The following is a 16,183-nucleotide window of genomic DNA, read 5'->3' on the forward strand; positions in this document are numbered from 1 at the left end:
TCAGGTTATCTTATATTGAAGAAAATTACAAGTACAGAAAAGAACTCAAAAATTGTTAAGACAAAGCATCAAAAATCCAGAGAAAAGGCAAAATTATAAGTGCAGTTCTTTTGCTGTTTTTCACCTAGATACTTAGATTAGGTTTCATACAAACAAAATTATTGCAAACAAAGAAATCCTGAACGTTCATATCATAACTGATAATGAGTAATTTCGATGCAACAATTAAAAATCGATTAATTCATCAAAACTCTTCAATTCTTTTCACAGGGGAGGTCGGGGTGACAGGGAGCGACATAGGGGGTCAAACTGTTAAGACCAAGAACCGCCTTTCACAATTTTAAATTGTCTCTTCAAAAGTTTCAGTGAACCGCATACTTAGAGACTACTCAGGCGTAAGGTTCTAAGAGAGCTGCTCGGCCACTTAATGCGCTCCTAGCGCTACCTGTTCATACAGTTTTTGATGAAAAAAAGAAAAATGGGTCAGACGAAAAAGCGGCCAAGCGAAAACCACATAAAGAAAGACCACAGGACTAATATAATTGCTACAAACTTCGTTTGAGAGCAATTAAAAACATTCCAATTCCGATGTTTAAAAACATTCCAATTAAGAACATTCCAATTATGTTGCAATTCCGATATTTGCAACATAATTCACCAAAAAATCTTCAAATTGAAAGTTATTTTTGTAGACAGCTGAGTAATCCAATATAAAAAAAGAGTTGTCAGTGCTCACATTATTTTAGCGAAATCAAGTTTGAAAGTGCAGAAGTCATTTTCTTGAAGAAGGTTAAGTCACGTAGATCAACATCTAATTACGCAAACGATCCAAAAACCTCTAGCTTACATGAAAAAAAGGTAAAAAGAAAAAAGAATGTCAAACAAATACACAAAAAACAGCATAACCGCAATATAGCTACGCTCAGGTTATATTTTCGCAGCCATGATCACTTGAGAAAAGTATTAAACAAATTTTTGCTTGGTTCGTACATTTACAATATTCAAGCTAACTTATAGAAACAACCCATAAAGTGGGATGGGGTGCTCTCGCATATGCTTTAGTCTAGTCAGGCAGGGGGGCTTGTGTAGGGGGACTGAATTAAAAAAAAAAGTGGTTTGAACAGACTTTATAATAGATTACTAAGACCACCAGAAAATTTCAAATGAAAATAAGATGAAATTTGGCGCAGTTTTCACTTCAAATCACTGAAAAAGTTAACTGCCGCCAAATGACTTTTATTAGTAAACTGCCACCAAATAAACAGAACTGCTGATAATTTGCAGAGAGCAATCACATCACGCAAAAATAAAAAAAATCAAGGATTTAAAAGTAAATCGAACAATCAAAAGCGGTCAAAGGCAAATTTTGAAAGAAAGAAGACGACTCTGATTACTTGCTCAAGAGCAAAAAATGGAATTTTTGAAACTCTTGAAAGATCTGAAGTCTAGAAGAGAGATTCGCAGGCATACCACATATGTTGGAGTGTCATGCCCTCCCAAAGAGAAGTGGAGCTAGCAGAAAATCACACTTTCGAAAAATGCAAAACAGAAATTCCCAGAATCATATAATGCGTCAAATACTGTTCTGATACACCTGGCTGAGAAGTTGTGTAAATTGTTCAGGCAATTTGTCCAGACATTGCATTTTGCCTTTCATAAACAAATAACGCAAGACGAATTGCTCTACAAACAAATGCTCCATTTAACTCAGCAACCGGTTAGCAGTCTGGATAAACTCACTAAAGAGCTTCTGAAGTCAATAATGTTGATAGTTTATAATGATCATTGCACAATGCATGAAAAACTATGCCTGATTTCTCCTCGTCCTGAAGTATGTTTTCGGCAGCTTCTGTCTCTTCCTCCTCTCCCTCGTCACTCGACTCATAGGGAAGAGCACTCTCCTTACACATCTCAGATACACTACCACCACTGCTCTTCAGTCTCTTAGCACCAGGCGATATCGAGAATTTCACGGGGCCTGGAAAATAACGAAGAACTACAGGTAAAAATTGGAAGAACAACGTAGGTATTCATAATTTCTTACAGTAGGGCCACCGACCATTTATTAAAAAGAGCTCTGGGACTCTTTTCTATTTGCCCTGCTTTACGCACACATTTCAGATCTCAAAAAATTCCAAGAACACAATAGTTCACCTATTTTCCCTCATGTTTCATGCCTTCGCGGGAATCAATTATAGAATTGTGAAATTATTTTGGGGAAGGAAGTATAAAAACATAGCCGGCAGATTGCCGGAAAATAGCCGCGATAGACGCTTGTTGCCTTCCATGAGTTGAAACAACCAAGCAGTAAGATTGACAGATCGACCACCAGTCCTTTAATAGACCACTAGGGTTAGATTCGGACTCAATTTTATGACATATAAGGAAAAAGTGCTCAGAGAGCTTTTTCAAAATTGATATTCGAAATCAAAAACTCAAGACTAATACTCAAGAATTAGGGCATATAAGTTTGGCACTACTTAGATGCATACTATTGATCTTTAACTTAAATGTTCATAAAATTTAAAGTTCCATAAGTGAGTTCAGAAGTCATTTTTTTGAGTGAGGTAAGTCACGCAATTGGCCTAAAAGCAGAAATGACGTCACGCAAACGCACACAAATTTTAACTGCAAAGCAATAGAAGTCACTGAAGTCAATTCCAAGAAGTCAGATCGTAAGAATCATCGATGGAGACGACGAATTAAAAAAACTTCGCAGGACAAGTCCTGAAATACAATCCAAAGAGTGAAATGACAAACAGACCTAATGTACCTGATCAGCAGATCAATTGAACAATCCCAAGCACAAAGACAAAATCTCAAAAGTTGAGAACCCAAAAGAATCAAACAAACTAAACATAAAAAAAATCAATGCTAAAACTCTTGAAGCTTTTAACCTGAAGGTCAAAAATGACACAATTCAAAATTATCATTAGTTCACGCACAAGCTTTGAAAGAGATTATTTTGCCACTAACGGTAGATAAACTCGAGAGATATGACAATTGCTTCAAAAAACTGAGAAAATCAAAATTTAAAGAAAGTTTCTAAATATCGCTGGAAAAAAATTAAAGACCAATTTTTATCTCTGGAATTCTGTCATGTAGCACATCTGCAAGACTTAGAAAAGCTTCGTGGGACAGTAAAGGTCGTTACACTCAGAAAATTACAAAGAATTCTAAACATTTAAAAAAAAATAAAATTTTTACAAAATCTTGCTAAAAACAAAATCTTGCTAAAAACGGAGACTATCCATTATCCCTACTGCAATCCTTGAATAGCTTCACTGGCTCAAAAAGGTCCACAAAATTGTAACATGATAATAATTTTCAGGAAATTGAAAAAAAATTTAATTTTACCAAGATATTGCTGATATTCGTGTTATTAATGTATTGATAACCATTCCATTACCTCTATCAGCTATGCAGTAACTTATTATCAAACTCTGGAGGAGGTTCCTGGGCCCTGGTGCAGGAAAAACTCAAAAATTTTCAATACAATTTAAAAAAACTTGAAAAATTGCAAGTTTTATTTTAAAAATCTGCTAAAAATTGTGATATTAAAAAATTGACAACCATATTATTGCCACTAGAAACTATGCAGCATCATACTTGCAAACTTTACAGGAGGTTCCCTGACCAGTGAGAAAAAATTCTAAATTTACAGAAATTAAAAATTGCAATTTTTCTTTTAAAAAATCGTTAAATTCTAAAAACTAAAATCTTAAAACGCATTCCCCATTACAAATAAAACTATGTAGCAAACTATTATCAAAACCTAGAGGAGATGCTTTGGCCATTGAGGTTAGAGAAACCCAAAAATTGAGAAGAATTTTCAAAAACTTGAAAAAAATTCTATCAAAAAACTGATAAAATTTGCGATGTTAAAAGGTTGAAAACCACTCCACTACCACTAGAAATTATGCAATAACCTATTAATATAACCAAGAGGAGGCATCTTGACACCAGGGGCTGAAAAACCTCGAAAAATGACAAAAATTGTCAAAAACCTTGAAAAATTTGTTAAGAAATTGTATAAATTTGCGCGTTTACGTTTGGAGTACCAAAACATCTAGCTCTTAAAATGGCCATAAAACGTAATTACCTCACGCCAAACACCATTATGGAGCTTCAAAAAGCTCAATTTTAGATTGGTCCAACAAAAAATTGGAAAAATGACGAAAAAATGCGAAAATTTGCAACATTTTGGGCTCAAAGACTCCTGAAGATGAACTTATAACCTTGAATTACGGACTTCCCAGTAGCTTCAACACTCTAAACACTTGAAGGACAACTAAACGCGGCTAAGGGCCTCTAATGAAACTTGATGCCTGCTGAGCTTTACCTGTTTATCCCGTTTTGAAAGCTCAAAGTCATGAAAAGATGTGAAAATATCTTACAAAAATAAAAAAAAGACATAGCACCAATACAATCCAATTCTTGGATTGTAAAAAAACCACGATGTCCCCAATAATAGCCGCTATCGCTTCGCGGCTATTAATAAAAATACATCAAGGACGCCCTAGAACGCTCTAGGACTGCTCAACTTTTGTGAAATGGTCCGATCTTATATAGGAATTCTCGATATTAAAAACATCATCTTGTGGCCTATCGTAAGCAAAGCCTCCGATAGTTTAAACTTACCAGGTGGCAACTGTCTCTTCTTAGCAGCCTTGGCTTCAGCCTCTGCCTCCGCCTTTTTTGCCTCCAGCTGTCGCTCAGCCTCTTCCTTCTTCCTCTGCTCCTCCTCAGGGTCACAACACCCAAAGAGAGACAGACACTCGAGGTAGAAGTACTTTTTGAATCTGTAGTACACGTGGTTCGTGTCCTGAGGCTAAAAACAGATTAAAAATGATGCATGTCTCAATCGTTTTCCACTGAAATTGAGAAACTGAGGATTTATAAAGTGCGTTTGTACATCACGTTTGTACTAAATGCGTTTGTTAAACTTCAACAAGAACTGACAAAAATTTGATTGAAAAATTGAAATTTCTTGTTAATTGATTTTGTGAAAAAATTAATTGTTCTGTGGCACTTATGATGTCATTTTTAGAGGTATTTTATTCCTGGTCACCGAAATTTCTCTCGCTTTAAGGGCAGTAGGGTGAACAAAATGCAACGAGGGAAAAACAAACACTTCTCTAGTCGGCTTTTGAAAACAAAGATGAATGCAATAAACGCCTTGACTATCACTTTGCGGCTACTGAATAAACAGGGCAGATCAAAATCAGTCCAATCTTAAGACCAGCGGTGCTCGCCTTCGATTAGCACTTCAGTATATATATTTAAACGTTTACGAGGTTCCAACTAACCCAGAGGAACCTTTTGTCAATATACTCTTGTGCACTGTCACCACTGCTGCCGGTGCTCCCACCACTCTCTAGAGCCTCCAGGTGGGACTGGCGCAGCCTCTCTTCATAGGAGTCTGGATCTGTCTGTTGACTCACCTCTCTCGCTACCCTGTCAACTGTTGGTTGCGTATCTGGGGGAGGAGGCACCACTGGGATGTGAGACAAACCTTCATAGTATAATCTAGTCCTGCAAAAAAGGAAGCGTGAATAAAACCACTTTCAACTGAGTAGATGTAATTCTTAAGTTAATGTGACATTTATAGGATAAAAATAATTGCACAGTACATAATTGTTAACAAAAGGTTTCCAATCCACAAAGTTCAAAAATGCGCCGAAATATCAGACGCTCGCATTTTCAGTATTAACCTCTGTTAGAAAACACCATCTGACGCAAAAAAGCTCCCAAAAACTTCAAGGCTTTGCTAATCCTCGACCGTCAAAACCTTTTTTAAAAATTCTGTTCACAATTAACAAACTTGTCTGAGCACGCTTTGCGTAGTTATTGGAGAATCCTGCTGCACATGCAGAATTTATGTTTTCTTCCACGAAATTAAAATTTAAACTAAAGTATTATAAAAAAAAATTTTTAAAACCTTGTACGGAATCTATAGTATCACTAGAAGGCAATAGATAAAGGACACAGCAATCGTTTGAAGTCACTATCGACTAGACTAGACGACGTGTGACAAGCACAGCACAATCGGAACTTACATAGCATTTTGATGGCACAACTGAAGGAGGCCTTCTCTCTTTCGTCTCTCTAATTCCTCTGCATCCTGTTTCAACTTGGCAGCCCAGTTCAAACTATCACTCTCATCTCTCTTAGCATCGTTCTTTTTGTCAGCCGATAATGATTGGTTGTTATTAGTTGATACTGATGATTGTAACGGTTTTTGATTATCTATAAGCAAGGAAACACAAAGGTATAGTTCCGAGGCTGGATAGCGTTGCAGTATAATAAATACATGTTTGAAATATGAAACTACGGATCAACTTGTTCGCAAAGCCTTGCTGATACAATTTAAAACAGAATAACACGAAGTATAGCTTTAACGAAAAACAAAACAGCAGGACAATTCCTCAATTAAATTCCAAAGAATTGAATGAACTAAACATCAATTTTCCGGATACATCTAACTTGGTCAATCAGTAAAGAATATAAAATTAAACGCGGAAAAGTGAACACAAAATCTGAAAAACAATTTTAAATTTCGCAAAACAAAAGAAATCGCTTTGGGGATGTGTTCGGAAGAGATTCATTTTGTAACATGACATTGAAAGAGCTGTCTCTTTTTCACTCATTTGAAGTAAAAAGGTTAAATCAAGTCAAAGTCAGCACGCACAGGTTGGAGAGCATTCGGTGTTCGCATTTTTTTCTATTAAACATCTTTTCTGCAAAACCCTCTCAAATGTTGCAGTAGTTTTAAGAACGAAATGAACTGATCAAATGAAATGATCTAAAAATTATTCACTAAAAAATGTGAATTTTGCAGAAAAATAATTTCACGCCTGCATGACCTTCGCCCTGTAAAATGTTTTCTTGAGCGATTGGTCAATTTGATATGATAAGGTGTCTGAATTTCTATTTCGGGTCTGCTTTAAAAGTGGCGTTAAAAACTTGAAAATGCAAATCTAAACGGAAGGAATAATTTCAAATCTTACAAACTCTTGTCACGCTTTGTGACTTCTTAAAGCAATGCTTCGAGTTGCCTTGCCGTTAGAAGGTCAGAGGAACATAAATTTGTTGATTTCAAAACGTAAAAATAAACTCGCCTTGAAATCTCTGTCATAGAGGGTAATGTCGTCTCGAAAAAAAATTAACGGTTTTTGAAATCAGCGAGAGTATGAGTTTCCCACTCTTAACTTTATTTATGAGTATATCTCCATAACAATACGATGTAAGCACATTTTTTGTGCTGAAATTTTTTTCGAGATGCGGCTCCTGCAATTGCAGAGAAGTAAAAAATTAGTTTAAAAGAGTAGTCATCGATTGCAAAGTAAAATGCTCTCGTAAAGCAGCATCCCTCATTCAGTATTAACCAGTTCATGTACTGCAACTAATGAAAACAAATTTGATTTAAAAAATTAACCACGTCTGGTTAAATCATTACTGCTTGTCAATCAGAACACAGTTCCTTTAATAAAATTGAACATTTGAATGAAAACTTAAACCTGCTGCCGTTAAAGTCATTTTGTTGAAACATGCAAGCCCATCTGAGATAATTTTGTTAGTTCTACAATTGATATCATTCCCACTAATCCCCCGAAACTGATAACTCAAGTTAACAAACATTAGATTCAACGTTGAATTCTTTGATACACATATGAATAAAACAGATATGAATCGAATATAAATCGAGCAAAACGAAAAAGTACACATATAACGTCGCAAAATGTGAAAAATAGCATAACAAGTATAAAACTGTGGATCAAATCAAACAGAGGAAACTCTAATAAAACACTCCATTTGAAACAATGTTTTACAACGTTTCTCAAGGTAATCAATGATGTTCTAACCATCAATTTTGCCCTCCTCTAAATCACGTCCGAATTTTCCTTTATGACTGCTCTTTCCTGGAGCTTCGACAGCGTCCTTGACGATACTTTGCTCACACTTCTCTGATATCAATTCCAAAGAAAATTGCACCGAGCCAGGATTGTCGCCTTTCTGCTCAATAACAACCAACTTTACAACGGTTTCCTTCAGTGTTCAGCTCTCCAAATACTGTTGTGAACCGGTTTTGTTAGCTGCACTAACATGAACCTCCACATGAAGATCTCTTTGACAAACTTCGACTTTTCTTCACTGCGCTTGAAGCTTTCGCTGCGCACTGCACATTAACATCAGGCACTTGGTCCCGTTTAGCCCAACTTTAGTACTTTCAAGCTGAAGGCTGAATTACCTTTGAACTCTGGGTATTGTTAACGGTCCCATCTTTCAGATTGTTATGGCGTCGTCTTTTGGGAGGAAATGGAGCAATCTCGTCTTTCCCTGTAGGAACCCTCCCCCCATTCATTTCATTCATTTTGCTCCTATCGAGGAACAACACCAGTTCGTCTCTGCTACGCGACACCAAACAATGTAAAACCAAATACCGTTTAACATGGGTAATAGAAGGTTCAACATCCTTCTCCGCACTTCTAAATGATTTTTTGAAATTGCTCTGAAGTGAGACAAGAGCAAACGCAGACGATAACATTTGGAGCAAGAGATTAATTTTGAAATTTTTCAATTTCAAAGTGTTATTTCTAGCCAATTTCTATTCAGATGTCCCAGCAATGAATAATGCACAATATGCAACCAAACATCAGTCAAGACTTGATTTGTGATCAGTTAAATTTGTGTCGCTCGTGAGAATCACAATAGCAAAAATTGCTCTCTTTCAGCCGATCTAAATACGAAGGAAAGTGAAGATTAAACAGCCCCTCCACCCTGGCGCCGTCGAGCGTTTTATTTCGAGGAGTCTATGTGTGTGTGTGTGTGTGTGTGTGTGGGGGGGGGTAGATATCAAGTATGAAAAATAGAGAAAATTCCCAGCTCAGCCCTTCCACCTGGCACATCAGTTGACTAGTATAAACTTAGAATAAACTTAGAACTATGTCAAGGTTCAAATCTGAGAGAGCAAAACATTTTTGTCACACAAGTTTAAAGGTGGTTAAAACACGTTAAGATAATGGCTTAAAAATTGTGCCTTTTACGTCGACGCTGAATTAATATATAGATGACAAGAATTAACACATAAATTTTCGCAAAAAAATGTGTTGTAAACATCGCCAACACTTTCTATAACTAATTATACTACGAATCCCTAGAATGCGTACCCCATACAACAAACTTGCCGAAATCAATGAGACAAAAAAAATTAAAAACATCAATACTCAAAATCTTGAAAGCGACAAAACCACAAGAAAAGCAACAAAAACCACAACTTTGTGAGAAAAAAATAGTGTCAAAGTCATGAATACCACTGCTATGAACTCAAACGGCAAAGTTGATTCACTCAAGCCTCAAAAGCAGTTGATGAGACGTTTCATTAAAAAGATTGATACGACAACGAAAAGCACAAAAAGACAGCCAAAACCCAAAAGTTCTCAAGTGTGAAAGCTATTAAAGTCACTATAGAAGAATTCGAACTATTAAGTGCTACATTTAAGCCTCACTAGGAACAGATGAGACGGACTCTTAATCAGACTAATTCATGAGAAAACAAATAGAACAACGCATAACGCAAATATCAAAAATTCGCTAAAATTTTTTGACATTGAAAGGTGTTAAAATCAAAGAAACATTTAGCTAAAAACTGAGGAATTAACTTGATTCACGCATGCCACACTAGTAACTGATGAGACCAAAAACGGACTTGAATCTATATGCGTAAAAATGATCAGAAATAAAAAACCTTAAAGACAATAAGGATATTTAGTTTTCTAAAAACTAAGCAAGAGTTTTAAAGACAATCGATAAAATTAAAACGTTTCATGAATACTAGCAGGTCCGTAAAGGCTATCTGAATGCATCTTATCTTGAAACTTTAACTATTGACATTCCATTGAAAACTTATTCCTTATAACTGGTGTACATGCAAAAGTTTCGATGGATTTCTTTGCAAACTACTTTCGACACACCTACAAAAAATGGAGATCCAAATTTGTAAAAGAAAAGTTTTATGCGAGTTAAGAGTAATAGACGTTCTCACAGAGCATTAAAAATAAAGACACTCGAGGTAGAAGTACTTTTTGAATCTGTAGTACACGTGGTTCGTGTCCTGAGGCTAAAAACAGATTAAAAAAGATGCATGTCTCAATCGTTTTCCACTAAAATTGAGAAACTGAGGATTATAAAGTGCGTTTGTACATCACGTTTGTACTAAATGCGTTTGTAAACTTCAACAAAAACTGACAATAATTTGATTGAAAAATTGAAATTTCTTGTTAATTGATTTTGTGAAAAAATTAATTGTTCTGTGGCACTTATTAAGATGTCATTTTTAGAGGTATTTTATTCCCGGTCACCGAAAGTTCTCTCGCTTTATGGGCAGTAGGGTGAACAAAATGCAACCAGGGAAAAACAAAAACTTCTCTAGTCGGCTTTTGAAAACAAAGATGAATGCAATAAACGCCTTGACTATCACTTTGCGGCTACTAAATAAACAGGGCAGATCAAAATCAGTCCAATCTTAAGACCACCGGTGCTCGCCTTCGATTAGCACTTCAGTATATATTAAAAGGTTTACGAGATTCCAACTAACCCAGAGGAACCTTTTGTCAATATACTCTTGTGCACTGTCACCACTGCTGCCGGTGCTCCCACCACTCTCTAGAGCCTCCAGGTGGGACTGGCGCAGCCTCTCTTCATAGGAGTCTGGATCTGACTGTTGACTCACCTCTCTCGCTACCCTGTCAACTGTTGGTTGTGTATCTGGGGAAGGAGGCACCACTGGGATGTGAGACAAACCTTCATAGTATAATCTAGTCCTGCAAAAAGGAAGCGTGAATGAAACCACTTTCAACTGAGTAGATGTAATTCTAAAGTTAATGTGAAATTCATAGGTCAAAAATAATTGCATAGTACAAAATTTTTAACAAAAGTATTATAAACTAAAGTATTATAAAAATAAATTTATAAAACCTTGTACGGAATCTGTAGTATCACTAGGCGATAGATAAAGGACACAGCAATCGTTTGAAGTCACTATCGACTAGACTAGACTAGATGTGACAAGCACAGCACAATCGGAACTTACATAGCATTTTGATGGCACAACTGAAGGAGGCCTTCTCTCTTTCGTCTCTCTAATTCCTCTGCATCCTGTTTCAACTTGGCAGCCCAGTTCAAACATCACTCTCATCTCTCTTAGCATCGTTCTTTTTGTCAGCCGATAATGATTGGTTGTTATTAGTTGATACTGATGATTGTACCGGTTTTTGATTATCTATAAGCAAGGAAACACAAAGGTATAGTTGCGAGGCCGGATAGCGTTGCAGTATAATAAATACATGTTTGAAACATGAAACTACGGATCAACTTGTTCGCAAAGCCTTGTGATACAATTTAGAACAGAATAACACGAAGTATAGCTTTAACGAAAAACAAAACAGCAGGACAATTCCTCAATTACCAGCCAAAGAATTGAATGAACTAAACATCAACAATTTTCCGGATACATCTAACTTTGTCAATCAGTAAAGAATATGAAATTAAAGGCGGAAAAGTAAACAAAAAATCTGAAAAACAATTTAAATTTCGCAAAACAAAAAAAATCGCTTTGGGGATGTGTTCGGAAGAGATTCATTTTTTGACATGACATTGAAACAGCTAAGTCTCTTTTTCACTCATTTGAAGTAAAAAGTTTAAAAGTCAAAGTCAGCACGTACAGGTTGGATAGCATTCGATGCGCGCATTTTTTTCTATTAAACATCAATTCTGCAAAACCCTCTCAAATGTTGCAATAGTTTTAAGAAGGAAATGAACTGATCAAATGAAAAGATCTAAAAATTATTCACAAAAAAATGTGAATTTTGCAGAAAAATAGTTTCAGGCCTGCATGACCTTTGCCCTGTAAATGATTTCTGGAGCGATTGGTCAATTTGATATCATAAGGTGTCTGAATTTCTATTTCGGGTCTGCTTTAAAACCGAGGGGTTAAAAACTTGAAAATGCAAATCTAAACGGAAGAAATAATTTCAAATATCACAAATTCTTGTCACTCTTTGTGACTTCTTAAAGCAATGCTTCGAGTTGCCATCAGAAGGCCAGAGGAACATAAATTTGTTGATTTCAAAACGTAAAAATAAACTCGCGTTGAATTCTCTGTCATAAATAAGATAATGGATAAAGTCGTCTCGAAATTAACGGTTTTTGAAATCAGCGAGAGTATGAGTTTCCCCACTCTTAACTTTATTTATGCGAATATCTCTATAACAATACGATGTTCGCACATTTTTTGTGCGGAAATTTTTTGAGATGTGAATCTTGCAACTGCAGAGAAGTTACAAATTAGTTTAAAAGAGTCGTCATCGATCGCAAAAAAAAATGCTCTCGTAAAGCAGCATCATTCATTCAGTATTAACCAATTCATGGACTGCAACTAATGAACATAGCCGGCAGATTGCTGGAATAGCTGCGAACGAATAGACCTGCGTGCCATAAAATAGAGATGGAAACAGATACAGATCTAAATTGAAAAAAAAATCGACGCCGCTCAAAAAATTAGGTAAAAAACATTTAGCGATAAATTAATAAAGCTTGTTAAAATTCATTCCTCAGAAGCCTCTTATTAGGGACCTTTACTGCACAAATGAGTTCCTTTGACCTTAAACAAATTCAAACTAAACTTAAGTTTTTAAAGTGCAAAAGTCAATTTTTATTGAGTGAGGTAAGTCACGTATGATCAAAATCTAGTCACGCAAATAACCTTAAAACTTTTGCTAAAGCGAATGAGAAATGACGTCACGCGCGCAAATGCCGTTCGTGAGAGGAAGAATTCATTCAGAAAATTGGACTTTTTCAGCTTTGCTGTGTGAAAAAATGTAATACGAAAAAAGAGCTTCAGACGACGAAACAAAAAAACCAAGAGCAACGCAATATAGCTTTGCTCAGCTTACAGCTTCGCAGCTATAAAAACAAATTTGATTTAAAAAATTAACCACGTCTAGTTAAATCATTACTGCCTGTCAATCAGAACACAGCTCCTGTAATACAATTGAACATTTGAACGAAAACAAACCTGTTGCCGTTAAAGTCAATTTGTTGAAATATGAAAGCCCATCTGAGATAATTTTGTTAGTTCTACAATTGATATCAATCCCACTAATCCCCCGAAACTGATAACTCAAGTTAACAAACATTAGATTCAACGTTGAATTCTTTGATACAAATATGAATAAAACAGAAATGAATCGAATATAAATCGAGCAAAACAAAAAAGTACACATATAACATGACAAAATGTGTAAAATATCATAAAATGTATAAAACTCTGGATCAAATCAGTTAAAAATAGGAAACTCTAATAAAAGACTCCATTTGCAACAATGTTTTACAACGTTTCTCAAGGTAATCAATGATGTTCGAACCATCAATTTTGTCCTCCTCTAAATCACGTTCGAATCTTCCTGGAGCTTCGACAGCGTCCTTGACGATACTTTGCTCACAATTCTCTGATATCAATTCCAAAGAAAATTGCACCGAGCCAGGATTGTCGCCTTTCTGCTCAATAACAACCAACTTTACAACGGTTTCCTTCAGTGTTCAGCTCTCCAAATACTGTTGTGAACCGGTTTTGTTAGCTGCACTAACATGAACCTCCACATGAAGATCTCTTTGACAAACTTCGACTTTTCTTCACTGCGCTTGAAGCTTTCGCTGCGCACTGCACATTAACATCAGGCACTTGGTCCCGTTTAGCCCAACTTTAGTACTTTCAAGCTGAAGGCTGAATTACCTTTGAACTCTGGGTATTGTTAACGGTCCCATCTTTCAGATTGTTATGGCGTCGTCTTTTGGGAGGAAATGGAGCAATCTCGTCTTTCCCTGTAGGAACCCTCCCCCCATTCATTTCATTCATTTTGCTCCTATCGAGGAACAACACCAGTTCGTCTCTGCTACGCGACACCAAACAATGTAAAACCAAATACCGTTTAACATGGGTAATAGAAGGTTCAACATCCTTCTCCGCACTTCTAAATGATTTTTTGAAATTGCTCTGAAGTGAGACAAGAGCAAACGCAGACGATAACATTTGGAGCAAGAGATTAATTTTGAAATTTTTCAATTTCAAAGTGTTATTTCTAGCCAATTTCTATTCCGATGTCCCAGCAATGAATAATGCACAATAAGCAACCAAACATCAGTCAAGACTTGATTTGTGATCAGTAAAATTTGTGTCGCTCGTGAGAATCACAATAGCAAAAATTGCTCTCTTTCAGCCGATCTAAATACGAAGGAAAGTGAAGATTAAACAGCCCCTCCACCCTGGCGCCGTCGAGCGTTTTATTTCGAGGAGTCTGTGTGTGTGTGTGTGCGTGTGTGTGTGGGGGGGGGGGTAGATATCAAGTATGAAAAATAGAGAAAATTCCCAGCTCAGCCCTTCCACCTGGCACATCAGTTGACTAGTATAAACTTAGAATAAACTTAGAACTATGTCAAGGTTCAAATCTGAGAGAGCAAAACATTTTTGTCACACATGTTTAAAGGCGGTTAAAGCACGTTAAGATAATGGCTTAAAAATTGTGCCTTTTACGTCGACGCTGAATTAATATATAGATGACAAGAATTAACACATAAATTTTCGCAAAAAAATGTGTTATAAACATCGCCAACACTTTCTATAACTAATTATACTACGAATCCCTAGAATGCGTACCCCATACAACAAATTTGCCGAAATCCATGAGACAAAAAAATTTTAAAATATCAATACTCAAAATCTTGAAAGCGACAAAACAACAAGAAAAGCAACAAAAACCACAACTTTGTGTGAAAAAAATAGTGTCAAAGTCATGAATACCACTGCTATGAACTCAAACGGCAAAGTTGATTCACTCAAGCCTCAAAAGCAGTTGACGAGACGTTTCATTAAAAAGATTGATACGACAACGAAAAGCACAAAAAGACAGCCAAAACCCAACAGTTCTCAAGTTGAAAGCTATTAAAGTCACTATAGAAGAATTTGAACTATTAAGTGCTACATTTAAGCATCACTAGGAACAGATGAGACGGACTCTTAATGAGACTAATTCATGAGAAAACAAATAGAACAACGCATAACGCAAATATCAAAAATTTGCTAAAATTTTTTGACATTGAAAGGTGTTAAAATCAAAGAAACATTTAGCTAAAAACTGAGGAATTAACTTGATTCACGCATGCCACACTAGTAACTGATGAGACCAAAAACGGACTTGATTCTATATGCGTAAAAATGATCAGAAATAAAAAACCTTAAAGACAAAAAGGATATTTCGTTTTCTAAAAACTAAGCAAGAGTTTTAAAGACAATCGATAAAATTAAAACGTTTCATGAATACTAGCAGGTCCGTAAAGGCTATCTGAATGCATCTTATCTTGAAACTTTAACTATTGATATTCCATTGAAAACTTATTCCTGATAACTGGTGTACATGCAAAAGTTTCGATGAATTTTTTTGCAAACTACTTTCGACACACTAACAAAAAATGGAGATCCAAATTTGTAAAAGAAAAGTTTTATGCGAGTTAAGAGTAATAGACGTTCTCACAGAGCATTAAAAATAAAAACAGATAAAATGAGGTACAAAGAGGGAGGAGAGAAAGAGAGAGATCGATATCAGCAGAAATATATAATGTGTGGAGAGCAAACAGGTTTAAAAGTACGAAAAAACCAAAAAGACAACAAAAGAAGGTTGAAAGCAGTGAAGGAAATCAGAAAAAGAAAAGTCTGGGAGAAAACCAACGGGAGCCAAATGGGAATTAAGGAGAAAAAGAACGAAAAATCGAAATTGACGAAAGAAGAAAGATCAGAAAGAATACAATGCAACAGAAACCATATTAACATCAGGAACCCACCCTAAGAAAAACAATAGGACACGAAAAACTGAATCAAAACCAGAAAAATAAAAAGAAAAGGAGAAGTTAGCAAAAAGCACAGAGAAGAAAAAGACAGAGAAAGGAGGAAAAAGGAAAGTGATCGAGAGAAAGAACCCCAAAAAAAGCGATAGAATGAAGGCAAATGGGACAGAAAATAGAAAGAAGCCTCAATCATGAGAGAGAGAAAGTACAAGATCAGCGAGATAGTGAGCAGGCCCAAAAAACAAAAGCGAGAATATGAGTGCAACAGAAGATCGAACAACAGAAA

The 16,183-nt window shown here is 35.9% G+C and overlaps 2 protein-coding genes across 2 annotated transcripts in view; one reads left to right on the forward strand and one right to left on the reverse strand.

Moving 5' to 3' along the window:
• The window catches only part of LOC142339117 (endothelial differentiation-related factor 1-like), a 242,983-nt gene that overhangs the window by 82,240 nt on the left and 144,560 nt on the right, over nucleotides 1-16,183 (forward strand). The window lies entirely within an intron of this gene.
• LOC142339115 (uncharacterized) overlaps nucleotides 1-16,183 on the reverse strand; it is an 82,787-nt gene that overhangs the window by 10,388 nt on the left and 56,216 nt on the right. The window contains exons 7-10 of the mRNA XM_075388855.1: nucleotides 6,060-6,249; nucleotides 5,310-5,535; nucleotides 4,642-4,831; nucleotides 1,811-1,978 (exon numbers count right to left, since the gene is read on the reverse strand). Of these exons, the coding sequence (XP_075244970.1) occupies nucleotides 1,811-1,978; nucleotides 4,642-4,831; nucleotides 5,310-5,535; nucleotides 6,060-6,249 (774 nt within the window). The remainder of the gene's footprint in view (nucleotides 1-1,810; nucleotides 1,979-4,641; nucleotides 4,832-5,309; nucleotides 5,536-6,059; nucleotides 6,250-16,183) is intronic.

This window comes from Convolutriloba macropyga, chromosome 5 (assembly GCF_964194025.1).
Source record: "Convolutriloba macropyga chromosome 5, txConMacr16.3, whole genome shotgun sequence".
NCBI classification, from domain to species: Eukaryota; Metazoa; Xenacoelomorpha; order Acoela; family Convolutidae; genus Convolutriloba; species Convolutriloba macropyga.